At 40.8% G+C, this 12,971-nt stretch overlaps 1 protein-coding gene across 4 annotated transcripts in view; it reads right to left on the reverse strand.

Moving 5' to 3' along the window:
- The window catches only part of LOC125458903 (mucin-2-like), a 111,099-nt gene that overhangs the window by 9,085 nt on the left and 89,043 nt on the right, over positions 1 to 12,971 (reverse strand). For all 4 annotated transcript variants that reach the window (XM_048544730.2, XM_048544729.2, XM_048544726.2 and 1 more), the window contains 3 exons: positions 8,849 to 8,944; positions 3,413 to 3,493; positions 327 to 495 (listed from right to left, as the gene is read on the reverse strand). In XM_048544730.2, coding sequence (XP_048400687.1) covers positions 327 to 495; positions 3,413 to 3,493; positions 8,849 to 8,944 — 346 coding nt within the window. The remainder of the gene's footprint in view (positions 1 to 326; positions 496 to 3,412; positions 3,494 to 8,848; positions 8,945 to 12,971) is intronic.

A 12,971-nucleotide genomic window follows, 5' to 3' on the forward strand; every position in this document is an offset into this window, starting at 1 on the left:
GCTGCTGCTTTCTGAACTATCTTCTTTGAAAGAGCTGTGACATATTTGTTATATAGCCATATCAGAAATATTCAATTTGACAGCCCAAAATCTGGATGTGGCTACAATGTTGCACTCATTAATCTCCTAAATAATTGGAAATATCAAACACAGTGAATTGGAACATTATAATAAAACTGTCATTTTGCCCATTTTTCTCCTTTACTAAGCTATTTTGAATTGTGACTACACTGAAATTTCTTTGGGGAAATCACGTAACCTTAAATAAAATCATTTGTGTTTACCTTTACTTCTACAAATTCAATTTCAATGTTTAGTCTACTTACTTTTCTTTTTCTTTGGATCTGACAAAAGACACAGTGTAAAACATTGCAATTAAAGCTAAAATGACAAAGACAGCAATCAGGCTGGCAGCGATTAAATCCTCTACCATGTCTCTCAAAGACTGTTTGGAATCACTCCTACTAGATACAGGCGCATTTTCCTCTATGAATTCTATGAAAGTCAAGAAAGAGAAAATTGCCATATTAGTCATACCATCTGTTTAGAAAAATAGAAGACAGAATTTGAATTTCACCATCAATGATGAGATTGGAAGCAGGAGTTGGGCATTTAATTAGGCAGGAGGGTGCAAGGTTAGAATCCTTCCAGCTTCCTACCTCTGCTCAGTTAAGTCCACGATGGGGAGGCTTGTGGATAGATGTTGTCTCAGACTCCTAAATGAAGCAGCTACACAATGAAGAGGTTGAAAAGCAAACTCAACAAGCACTTTTGGAGGGTGGAGGTGTCTTTTTGCTTAAAGGTAAGCAAGCAGGAATTTGGCATTGGAAGGGGGGAACTGCCCATCCTTTCTTCCAACCTCCACCTCCCACTCCCAGTCAGTGAGTCTCTCCTTGACACCAAATTCTGCCCTTACTCAACTGAGACCCGGATTCATCATCAATCCTAGGTCTCCAGAGGTTGCATTACCAGGGGCAACTATCATTCCTGGCTACACCGATTAGCAATGGACAGCAGTCTGTCCTTGACTGTGCAGCACCTCCTGGGGTTGGGAGGCAGGTTTTCCACCTCTGAGGTCCAATATAATGTTGAATATCTGGTGCGAGCCAACATGAGGCACCTGCCAGTTCACCAACTAGTGTGTGAGAACACCCACAACTAACATTAAATTCTGCTTGATGATTCAGTTGTCAATACAGCCATACTTTTTTCATACAAAAAGTGTAACAAGAAGCTTTTGAACATACTTAATTTAGAAATGCATAATCAAAAATATTTTCATGTTTGTAGAGTGGCAAAGGAGATCACTGCAGCTGTCGAACCAGACCTACAAAGAACTTTTATGAATTGAGAGTTGTAGCACTTATTTCGGTTCTCTTCAGTCACATCCATAGCAGAAAAGTGGTAATGTCACTGGACTAGTAAGCTAAAGACCTAGACCAATGGTAGGGGAACATGGGTTCAACTATGGATCCCACTGAATTCAATTAGTAAGCCTGGAATTAAAAACTCAATTAACATTGACCATGCAACCATTGTTAATTGTCATAAAACAAACATTTGATTCACTCATGCTTTAGGAAGGAAATTTATCATCTTTATCGGTCTAGCCTGCATGTGTCTCCAGAACCATACCAATATGATTGTCTTTTTAACTGTCCTCTGAAATGACTAAGGAAACCATTTAGTTGTATCAAACACTGTCGGAGTAATGGAACGAAACTAGATGGACGACCTGGAATCAACATTGATACCAGAGATGATCTGTTGATCTTGCGCAGTCCCCATTATTAACTTCTGGGGCTTGTGCCAAAACTGAGCAAACAATCCCACAGACAATTAAGCAAAAACCCTACACAGTCATGGTCACAAAATCCTACTTCGCAGAAAATGTCCCAGACAACATTATCAACATCCTAGGGCATGTCCTGTTCCACTGACATGACAAATTTACCAGAGGTAGCACAGTAGTATGCAGTGGGAAAGGGCTTCTCAACATTGATACCACACTCCATGAAGTTTCATGTGTGCAGATCAAACATGAGCAAAGAAATCTCTTACTGGTCACCTCATATTGTTGAATCAGTACTCCTCAATTTTGAACACCACTTGGAGGAACGCTGAAAGTGGCAAAGGCACATAATGTTTCCTTTATAGAGGGGACTTAATGGGCCTCCTTTTGGGTTTGACCATTCTACAATTTAATTTTTGCATGCATTATGACAAGTGAAATGAAGGCAAAAAGATGTTTTAAAAGTGTTTTCAAAACTTGTGGGTTTTTTTAATCTTTGTGGTAAAATCTGATATTCTACTAATTTTGCCATCATTAACGCAAAAATCTTGGCAAGATTTTACTGTGAGGCTGTAGACATGCTTGCTGAGCCAGTGGGTTTGGTTGTAAATGTTTCATCACCCTGCAAGGTAACATCATCAGTGCGCCTCCGGGAAGTGTTGGTGTTCTGTTCTGCTTTTTATTTATATGCCTCGATTTTCTGAGGTGGTTGGTGTAAGTGCTCCTGTTCTGAGTCTTCAAAAGAAATGGATATCTGAAAAGCACAATCTGCTGTTATCTCCAAGACACACCACAACAGGAAGACGCAACACGACCAGTCTCACTAGTTACCCTACCATACATCAAGGACATTTCAGACATGGCCATAAGACTACTCAGACTCCTAGGCCTCAGAGTAGTCCACAAACCGACAACCACCCTACGACAGCTACTGGCGAACGTAAAGGATGCCATACTCAAAATGAGCAAAACTGGGGTAATATAAGAAAGGACTGTGAAAAACACTACATCAGCCAAACCGGAAGAAAATTGAGTATAAAGATGCTTGAACACCGACTAGCCACCAAGAGACATGATTTGTCTCACTACACATGGAACACGAGGGACACAAATTCAACTGGGACAACTCACTGATAATCACACAAACCAGACAGAGACACTCCAGGGAATTACTGAAGGCCTGGTATTCCAGCCAGAACTCCGGCAACAAACATATTGAATTAGACCTTGTGTACAAACCACAGAGAAACAAAACCGGAAGTAATGCCAACCAACCCTGGCATATAAATAGCAAGCAGGCCTGGAGACCGACGCTTCGCCAGAGGCACACAAATGATGTTACCTAGCAGGATGATGAAATATTAGTAACTAAACCGACTGGCTCAGCGAGCATGTCTACAACCTTATCCACAGGCCAAGCTACAACTCTTCTTGAAAACTTTAAAGATTTTAATGTGTATTTGTTTATGAATAAATCATTTCCATTTCAATTTCTGTCTTTCGCAATCTTTAAGCCCCAATTAATTTGCCACGAGTTAGATATTATTTTTAACAGAACTAAGTTGTTTTCTTAATATTTAAATCAAGATATATGCTTACACAGATGTCTAGTGTTCTAACCTATTTCTGGCTCTGTTTCATCTCCAGCATTCTCATTAATGATTTCAGCAACGTCCGGTAAGCCATGAGGTATCTTTTTGCCTGTTAGTATAAGAAAACCGCTTTGAAATTTTGTTATATAATAGTGCTGTTGCCATCTGCTGAGTAATGAACTTGTAGAATCATACAGCATTGAAACAAGCTGTTTGTCATGCCTCCATGTCTTTCTGATTAGCAAACACCAAATTACACCATTCCCATTTACCTGCACTCAGTCCATAGCCCAGCATGCCATGGCATTCTAAGTGTTCATCAGGAGACTCTTAAATTGTTGGAGTTGCCTTCTTTGGCTTTGATGTTAAAGAAGGCCAGGCATAAAGTATTCTGTAATGCGATTCAAACAATAGGGTCGGGGCAGACTCAATGGGCCAAATTGCCTCTTTCTGCGCTGTAGGGATTCTATTATGTGACATATAAAAATACGTTGAGGTATTAAAATGGTTATATCCATTCTTTGATCTTACTTACGAGTACCTCTGATACTTTGACACAAGACTGATCGGTTTTGCTTGTGCTCAATCAGGACTTGCAATTTATAAAGTGTGAGAAAACCAAAGGCAGGATTTGCCTAATTTTCATAACTTAATACTAAATCAAGTTGGTACGTGAAATATTTATGTTCTGTTAGAAGACTAATGAAGAGGATGAATTCAAAGTATAGTTGTTAATACTTTGATCTTCAGCTGGAGAATTGCCATATTTTGTGTCCATGTTTCCTAAATTGAATTTGCATTTCATTTAACCCTTGGAGATATTTATTTGGGCTTATGAATTTTTAATATTTTTCCTCTCCTCTTTGAAGTTAGACGTAAGTTGAACATATTCACTGAGTTTGTTTTTTTAATGAGATTCATGCAGTTATATTTCAACATGTCAGTAAATGTTAAAGTCCACAAAGCATCTAAATGAAACAATATTTTGTTTAGTTCAAGTGATAATGGGCCCTGTCTGCTTTCCGGAGATACCACTCTCTCCGTGACTCCCTTGTTCACTCCACACTGCCCTCCAACCCCACCACACCCGGCACCTTCCCCTGCAACCGCAGGAAATGCTACACTTGCCCCCACACCTCCTCCCTCACCCCTATCCCAGGCCTCAAGATGACTTTCCACATTAAGCAGAGGTTCACCTGCACATCTGCCAATGTGGTATACTGCATCCACTATACCCGGTGTGGCTTCCTCTACATTGGGGAAACCAAGCGGAGGCTTGGAGACCGCTTTGCAGAACACCTCCGCTCGGTTCGCAATAAACAACTGCACCTCCCAGTCGCAAACCATTTCCACTCCCCCTCCCATTCTTTAGATGACATGTCCATCATGGGCCTCCTGCAGTGCCACAATGATGCCACCCGAAGGTTGCAGGAACAGCAACTCATATTCCGCTTGGGAACCCTGCAGCCCAATGGTATCAATGTGGACTTCACCAGCTTCAAAATCTCCCCTTCCCCCACCGCATCCCAAAACCAGCCCAGTTCATCCCCTCCCCCCACTGCACCACACAACCAGCCCAGGTCTTCCCCTCCACCCACTGCATCCCAAAACCAGTCCAACCTGCCTCTGCCTCCGCCTCCCTAACCTGTTCTTCCTCTCACCCATCCCTTCCTCCCACCCCAAGCTGCACCTCCATTTCCTACCTACTAACCTCATCCCACCTCCTTGGCCTGTCCGTCTTCACTGGACTGACCTATCCCCTCCCTACCTCCCCACCTATACTCTCCTCTCCACCTATCTTCTTTTCTCTCCATCTTCGGTCCGCCTCCCCATCTCTCCCTATTTATTCCAGAACCCTCACCCCATCCCCCTCTCTGATGAAGGATCTAGGCCCGAAACGTCAGCTTTTGTGCTCCTGAGATGCTGCTTGGCCTGCTGTGTTCATCCAGCCTCACATTTTGTTATCTTTGTTTAGTTCAAGTTGTGTTTCTTTGTGGTTTCTTTTGCTTACCTCATTGTAACAGTATTACCTCATTTGTTTACATTATTACTCCAGGGTTTAAGCTGGACTTGGAAATTAAATCTTCAGCTGTGAAAAAATGCCGACAGTAGCTTTTGCAGATTTCAAGAATAACCTGAGTGATAAACAGGTGAATTGTTCACTGGACTAAGTTCACAGTCAGGTTTATGTTGTTGAGGACACCTCTATTGAAACACTGAAGCATACAAGATAGGAGCAGGAGGAAGCTATTCAGTCCTTAAGTTTTCTCCGCTGGTCATCACGATCATGGCTGAACATCCAACTCAATAGCCTAATCCTACTTTCTCCCCATAATCATTGACCCCATTCACCCCAAGTGCTACATTCAGCTGCATCTTGAATACATTCAATTTTTGGCATCAACTACTTCCCATGGTAATGAATTCCACAGGCCCACCACTCTTTGGGGAAAGAAATGTCTCCTCATCTCCATCCTAAATGGCATACTTAGAATCCTTAGACCATCAGGAACATCTAGCCTGGATCTAGTCCTCTTAGAATTTTATAAGTCTCTATGAGATCCCCCCTCATTTGTCTGAACTCCAGTGAAAACAATCCTAATCTAGTCATACTCTCCTCATATGTCAGTCCCGCCATCCCTCGAATCAGCCTGCTAAACCTTCGCTGTACTCCCTTGAGAGTAAGAGCATTCTTTCTCAGAAAAGGAGACCAAGGCCCTATACAACAGCAACAACACATCCCTGCACCTGAACCCAAAACCTGGGGGGGAAATGGCCTGAGATAATGGGAACTGCAGATGCTGGAGAATCCGAGGTAACAAAGTGTAGAGCTGGATGAACACAGCAGGCCAAGCAGCTCCTAAGATGCTGCTTGGCCTGCTGTGTTCATCCAGCTCTACACTTTGTTATTTCGGTGCAATGACCTAGTGGTATTAGCACTGGACTTTAATCCAGAGACCCAGATAACATCAAATCCTGCCATGGCAGATAGTGGAACTTGAATTCAATAAATATCTGGAATTAAGATTCTAATGATGACTGTGAATCCATTGTCAACTGTTGGGGAAAAATCATCTGGTTCACTAACATCTACCAGTATTTGACTTCAGATCCACAGCAATGTGGTTGACTCTTAACTAGCCTCTGGGCAGTTAGGGATGGGCAATAAATGCTGCCTAGCTAGCAATGCCCTCATCCCGTGAATGAATAAAGTGAAAAAAAATCTCTCACAATGAAGGCCAACATACCATTTGCCTTCTTTACCACCTGCTGCACCTACATGCTTACCTTCAGTGCCTGGTGCACAAGGACACCCAGGTCCCACTGCACACTCCCCTCTCCCAATTCACAGCCATTCAGTTAGTAATCTGCTTTCTTGTTTTTGCTTCCAAACTGAATAACTTCACATTATTCAAATGACACTGCATTTGCCATTGATTTGCCCACTTACCCAACCTGTCCAGATCATGCTGAAGGAACTCTGCATCCTTGTCACAGTTCACCCTCACACTCAACTTGGCATCATCTGCGAACTTGGAGATGTTACATTTTGTTCCCTCAATGTGAATATCTGAGGTCCCAGTACTGAACCCTGTGGTACCCTGCTAGTTACTGTTTGCCAATCTGAAAAAGACCCATTCATTCCTACTCTTTCTAGCTTTCTATCCATCTCAATGCACTTCCCATATCCTAGGCACTTTAATCTTGGACAATATCTCTTACATGGAATTTTGTCAAATGCTTTCTGTAAGTCTAAATAAACCACATCAATTGTCTCCCCCTTGTCAACTCTACTAATTACATCCTCATAGAATTCCAACAGATTTGTCAGGCATGATTTCCCCTTCATAAATCCATGCTGACCATGTCTAATCCTGCCACCGCTTTCTAAATTATTTTATACTATTTCTTCACTCAAACCCTGAGTTTATATTACTTCTAAAAGATATATGTAAATGGAGATCCTACCAGAGCATTCAAGAGGACACAGCAGGGCTTTCTAAAGATGCAGAGAAGGGCTCTAAAGGGTAACCTACAATTCTTCTTGAATGAGGTGCAGCTAATCTGTATGCATGGTCAGTCTCTTTACTCCATCTTGGTTACTGGTCTCTCTCAACAGAAAATACTTTAATTTGTTTATCTCAGACCCAAAGCTGGTAATCATATACTTCATCACATTGAACTCCATCTACCATAACTTGTTCAGCCATGTTATAACAAGCCTCGAGGAGAGATAGGACTTGAACCCCTAGCTTCTGGAAAAGAGATTAGAATGCTACCACTGCACAACAAGAGCTTTCCTTGGATTTAGGAATGCCATGTCACCTTGTAGTTTACTCTTCTGATCTTAACTTAGTGTTGTCTGCAAATGTGCATATAAAAATCTCTGTAAATTGAGTTCTAGGAATGAGTCATATTTGACTCAAAGCATTATAACTCCATTCATCCCTCCACAGATGCTACAGACCTGCTAAATTTCTCCAGCACTTTCTATTTTTATTTCAGATTTCTAATATCTAGCATATATTTTTGCATTTCTAACTTATTACACTTTGAATCATAATATAGTCATAAGCTGAGGGCCCAGTGTAAATCCCTAGGTGGCCTCCACCAATAGGAGACTGACTGTTGATTCTTCCAAATTGTCTTTAACTTGCCAATCTATTACCAACTTATCACTAGGTGATTCCTAATTCCATATTTTTCTCTTTTGACGATAGTATTAGTTAGGGGTGGAGGTTAGATAGACCTTAGGTTTACGGTAAACGTTTGGCACAACAACGTGGGCTGAAGGACCTGTATTGTGCTGCACTGTTCTATGTTCTATGTTCTATGAAATCTCTCTTGTCCAGAAACTTATCAAATATATTTTATGTTCATCTAAGAATCCCTAGGCCAAAATTCGTCATGGCTCATCATAATGGCTGTGACCCCAAATTAATGAAACATTCATGCATATTTCTTGTAACTGCACTGTTTCAAATTGCCCAGAATTTTAGGCTAGTGGGAAACAAAAACTATTTTGTGATTGTCTTTGTTTTTTTTTTGGCTCTTCACACTGATTTCTATCAAGAACTTGTTTTTCTTTTGAATTTTTTTTAAAATCAGAGTTATATTAACAATTGGACAGCTTCCCCTCTTGCCAGCTTTCAAACATGAGAATGAATGAATGAACAAATGAACGAATGAATGAAAGAATAAATGAATAATGGTTGAATTGCCTAAAATACAAATTTAACATTTGACTTCGAATTTATAATGGAAGCTGTTCAGACATTAACTGTTTATGCTGAATTCTACTTATCCAAATAATATTGGAAAGGAAATTCAGATATAAATTAACACCAGTCAAATGGACCTATAAATGGATATAATTTCACATGAAACTTTCTAATTATGCCACCAACGTAAAATTCTGTTCCTCAGTCTGTAAAGAATAGAAAATGATTATTAGCATACGAACCCTGTGTTTGTACTGACTGCAACTTGTTGACACTGTTCTGAACCGCCTCATCATCTGTAAGCTTGCGGGAAAATATGTGCTTTTGATCTGCATTTTCTTATTACAAGACAAAAAAAATGCCAGATAATATTTGCATTCACTTCAAAAAAATTGGTACTCACAAGCACAAACTCTGTTAAATCAGAAACATATTAGTCTTGTCGTTGCAAGATTCTGACACCACAGCAGATATCAAACAGCAGGAGAATCAGTCAAAAATCACCCACTGGGGTCAACTTTTTAAGGTGAGCACTTTTTAAAAGCATGAAATTGGGAATAATGCAAATGGAGCAATTACATCTCCAACTACTTCTCCGATATTTACTTCAGCCAGTGAGACTCTGAAAACGCAGCAAAGTCTTACAGTAATTCTTAGCTAATGTTTCCGCTGACAGTGGATCTTTGGTACTTTGGTATTGGCTTGGCCCTCAGTTCTCTGAGGACAATTCTGAGGACAACGTAGTGATAGTGACATAACTGACAAAGACTTCAAGCTCTTCCTCAAAATAGTCATAAAATTAAACTGCCTTCAAACTTCTTTGTCTAACCATTTGTAAAACTGTTTATCTTGTACAGATTTTTTTTACACCCATCTGGTTCACTAAAGTCTTTTAGGGAATAAAGCTGCCATCCTTACTTGGTCTGGCCTACATGTGACTCCAGAACCACAGCAATGTGGTGAACTCTTAACTGCCTTCTGGGCAATTAGGGATGGGCAATAAATCTTGCCGAACCAGCGATGCCCTCATCCCATGAATTAATAAAGAAGAAAGAAGAAACTAGCCTTTTAGTGCTGCTTATCATTAAGTGGCAGAAATCAAGGATTGATGCACTTTTGTTACTGGCTGACGTACAATTACATTGTTAGCAGTAACTATCGTTTTAGCCTTTAAACTTAGCTTGGCGGTAACACTAATTTCTGGTGCTAAGATTGTTTGGTGGGCAAAAGCTAGGACAAGGTGGTTACATTATCTTGATGTATGAAATTTCTATTTGTCAATTAAGAACATGCCAAACTGTACCATTTGAACAAAAGAACATTAGAAAATCCATTTTAAAATTTAAAAATATAGAAAAGGGATCCATACTGTAATTTTTTTTCCCAAACAAGTTACACTAATATTTTTAAATTTCAAAACTATCAAATGTTGACTCTTGGGAATAAAAGTACAGAAAGACAGTGGTCAATAGTTCTGAGGTATGCAGAAGGTGAAATCCTGTTTTCTATCTCATCCCTACCAGATTTGCTATCTGTCCATCATCTTATACAGTCATAGAATCATAGAGATGTACAGCATGAAAACTGACCCTTTGGCCCAACTCATCCATGCCAACCAGATATCCTAAGTAAATCTCATTTGCCAGCATTTGGCCCATATCCCTTTAAATCCTTCCTATTCGTATCTCATCCAGAGGTCTCCTAAATGTTGTAATTGTACCAACTTCTATCACTTTCTTTGGCAGCTTATTCCATACACGCACCACCCTCGGCATGAAAATGTTGCCCCTTAGGTCCCTTTTAAGTCTTTCCTCTCGCACCTTAAACCAATGCCCTCTAGTTTTGGACTCGCATTCCCCAGGGTAAAGACTTTGTCTCTTTGCCCTATCCATGTCCCTCGTGATTTTATAAGCCTTTAAAAGGTCACTTCTCAACCTCCGACAGTCTAGGGAAATAGTCACAGCCTATTCAGTCACCCTGTAGCTCAAATCTTCCAACCACGGTAAAATTCTTGGGATGCTGTTAATGATTTTCGTTCATGTAGGGTGAAAATGCTTGTATACCCCATTTATGCCTTCCCTTTAAATATGACCGGTGAGGAGAAATATGGATTTTCCACCATTACACTTGTCGTAATAAAGTACATCAGGTTTCACTGAAAAACCCTTTCCTAATTGCTTTTGAAAGTCGTCATGAGCATTCATTCCAGTTGAGATCTACACAGAAAGGGATCAATCACTTCTTTTCTGGTATCATGATTCTGTTTCTGGAATAGAGGATTCTAGATCAATTATAGCATAGACAAATAGAAGTGAAATTAGAAAGAATCTTTATACACAAAAGTTAGATGAAATCTTGAATACTCTCCTCAGCTAATGTGAACACTGGGAGTCCATGGAAATTTAAAAGATTCAGTTCAAGAAATTGTTACTGGGGAAGAGTACCAAGGGAAGAGGTGCAATGGATCTGAGGCATTGATTATCAGGTTTTATTTGATTCTAGTGCTTTGAATATTCAATGCTTCATTTATCTGTATAATGGATGTATCTGTTGATTAGCACATATTGCCATTTAAATACAGGGGCAACAGGAGTGGGTCAGAGGCTAGGAATCCTGCAGCAAATAATCTACCTCTTGATTTTCCAAAGCCTGCTCAGTATCTACAATGCACAAGTCAGGATTGTGATGGAATTCTCCCTACTTGCCTGGCTGAGTGCAGGGCCAGGCACTCAAGAAGCTTGACACCATCCAGGACAAAGCCGCCTCATTGATAACACACCCTCAAACATTCACTTCCTCTATTACTGATGCACAGTAATAGCAATATACACAAGCTACAAAATGCACTGCAGAAATTCACCATGGATGTTTTGGCATCACCTTCCAAAGCTGTGACCACTTCCATCTAGAAGGACAAGGGTAGCAGATACATGGGAACAGCACCACATATAAAGTCAACCCCAAACCATTCATAAGCTTGATTTGGAAATATATCACTGTTCCTTGTGTTTCTGGGTCAAATTCCTGGAACTTCTTTTCTAACTACATTGTGGGTCCACCCATGTCAAATGGATTGCATTAGTAGCTCACCACCCCCTTTTCAGTTGCAAATAGAGATATGCAGTAAATGCTGGCTCAGCAAGTGATACCCACACCCCACAAATGAATTTTAAAAATCCTACTTTTAGGTGCTTTTTATATTTAATAAAGGGATTTACAGCAATATCAGGTGACTATTTCAGTTAGTTTAACCTTCTCTGAATGGGCAGAAAGCATTCTGAAGGTAGAGGGTGAACAGACAGAGGTTGTGGTACATATTGGTACGAATGACATAGGTAGGATGAATGACGAGGTCCTGTAGCAGCAGTTCAGAAGCTTAAAAAGTTGTAATCTTGGGAATATTCCCTGTGCCATGTGCCAGAGAGGCTAGAAATGGGTAGATAGTACAGCTCAACACGTGGCTATACAGATGGTGTAGGAGGGAACTTTTCAGATATCTGGACCATTGGGATATCTTCCAGGGCAGGGGGATCTATAAAAGACGGATGGGTTGCATCTAAACTGGAGGGGCACAAATATTCTGGCTGGGAAGTTTGTTGGTGTCTCTTGGGAGGATTTAAATGAGCATGGCATGGGGGATGGCACTAAATGACAGTGAATTGACTGAAAGGGAATGAGAGAATAGGACCAGTAAGGCTCAGAGGAAGAGCAGGCAAGGTGTAGTTGCTCATCAAAGTGGGTCTGGTGGACTGAATGCATCTGTTTCAATGTGAGAAGAGTAACAGATAAGGCAGATGAACTTAGAACTTGGATTAGTACTTGGAACTGGGATGTTGTTGCTATTACAGAGACTTCATTCAGGAAGGGACAGGATTGGCATCTTAATGTTCCAGGATATAGATGTTTCAGGTGGGATAGAAGGGGATGTAAAAGGGGTGGGGGAGTTGCAATACTTGTTAAGGAGAATATCGCAGCTGTACTGCAGGAGGACACCTTGGATGGCTCATATAGCGAGGCAATATGGGTAGAGCTCAGGAACAGGAAGGGTACAATCACAACACTTGGGGTTTACTTTAGGCCTCTCAACAGCCAGCAGAAGATAGAAGAATAGATAGGTAGGCAGATTTTGGCAAGGTGTAAAAGTAACTAGGTTATTGTCATGGGTGATTTTCACTCCCCATGTATTGACTGGGACTCATTTAGTGTTTGGGTGTGGATGGGGACAGTTTGTAAGGAGCATCCAGGAGGGCTTCTTGAAACTGAACGTAGATAGTCCAACTAGGAAAGGAGCCATACTGGACCTAGTATTGCAGAATGAGCCTGGCTGGGTGGTGACGTCTCAGTTCGGAAGCAGCTTGGGAACAG

This window comes from Stegostoma tigrinum, chromosome 15 (assembly GCF_030684315.1).
Source record: "Stegostoma tigrinum isolate sSteTig4 chromosome 15, sSteTig4.hap1, whole genome shotgun sequence".
Classification (NCBI taxonomy): Eukaryota; Metazoa; Chordata; class Chondrichthyes; order Orectolobiformes; family Stegostomatidae; genus Stegostoma; species Stegostoma tigrinum.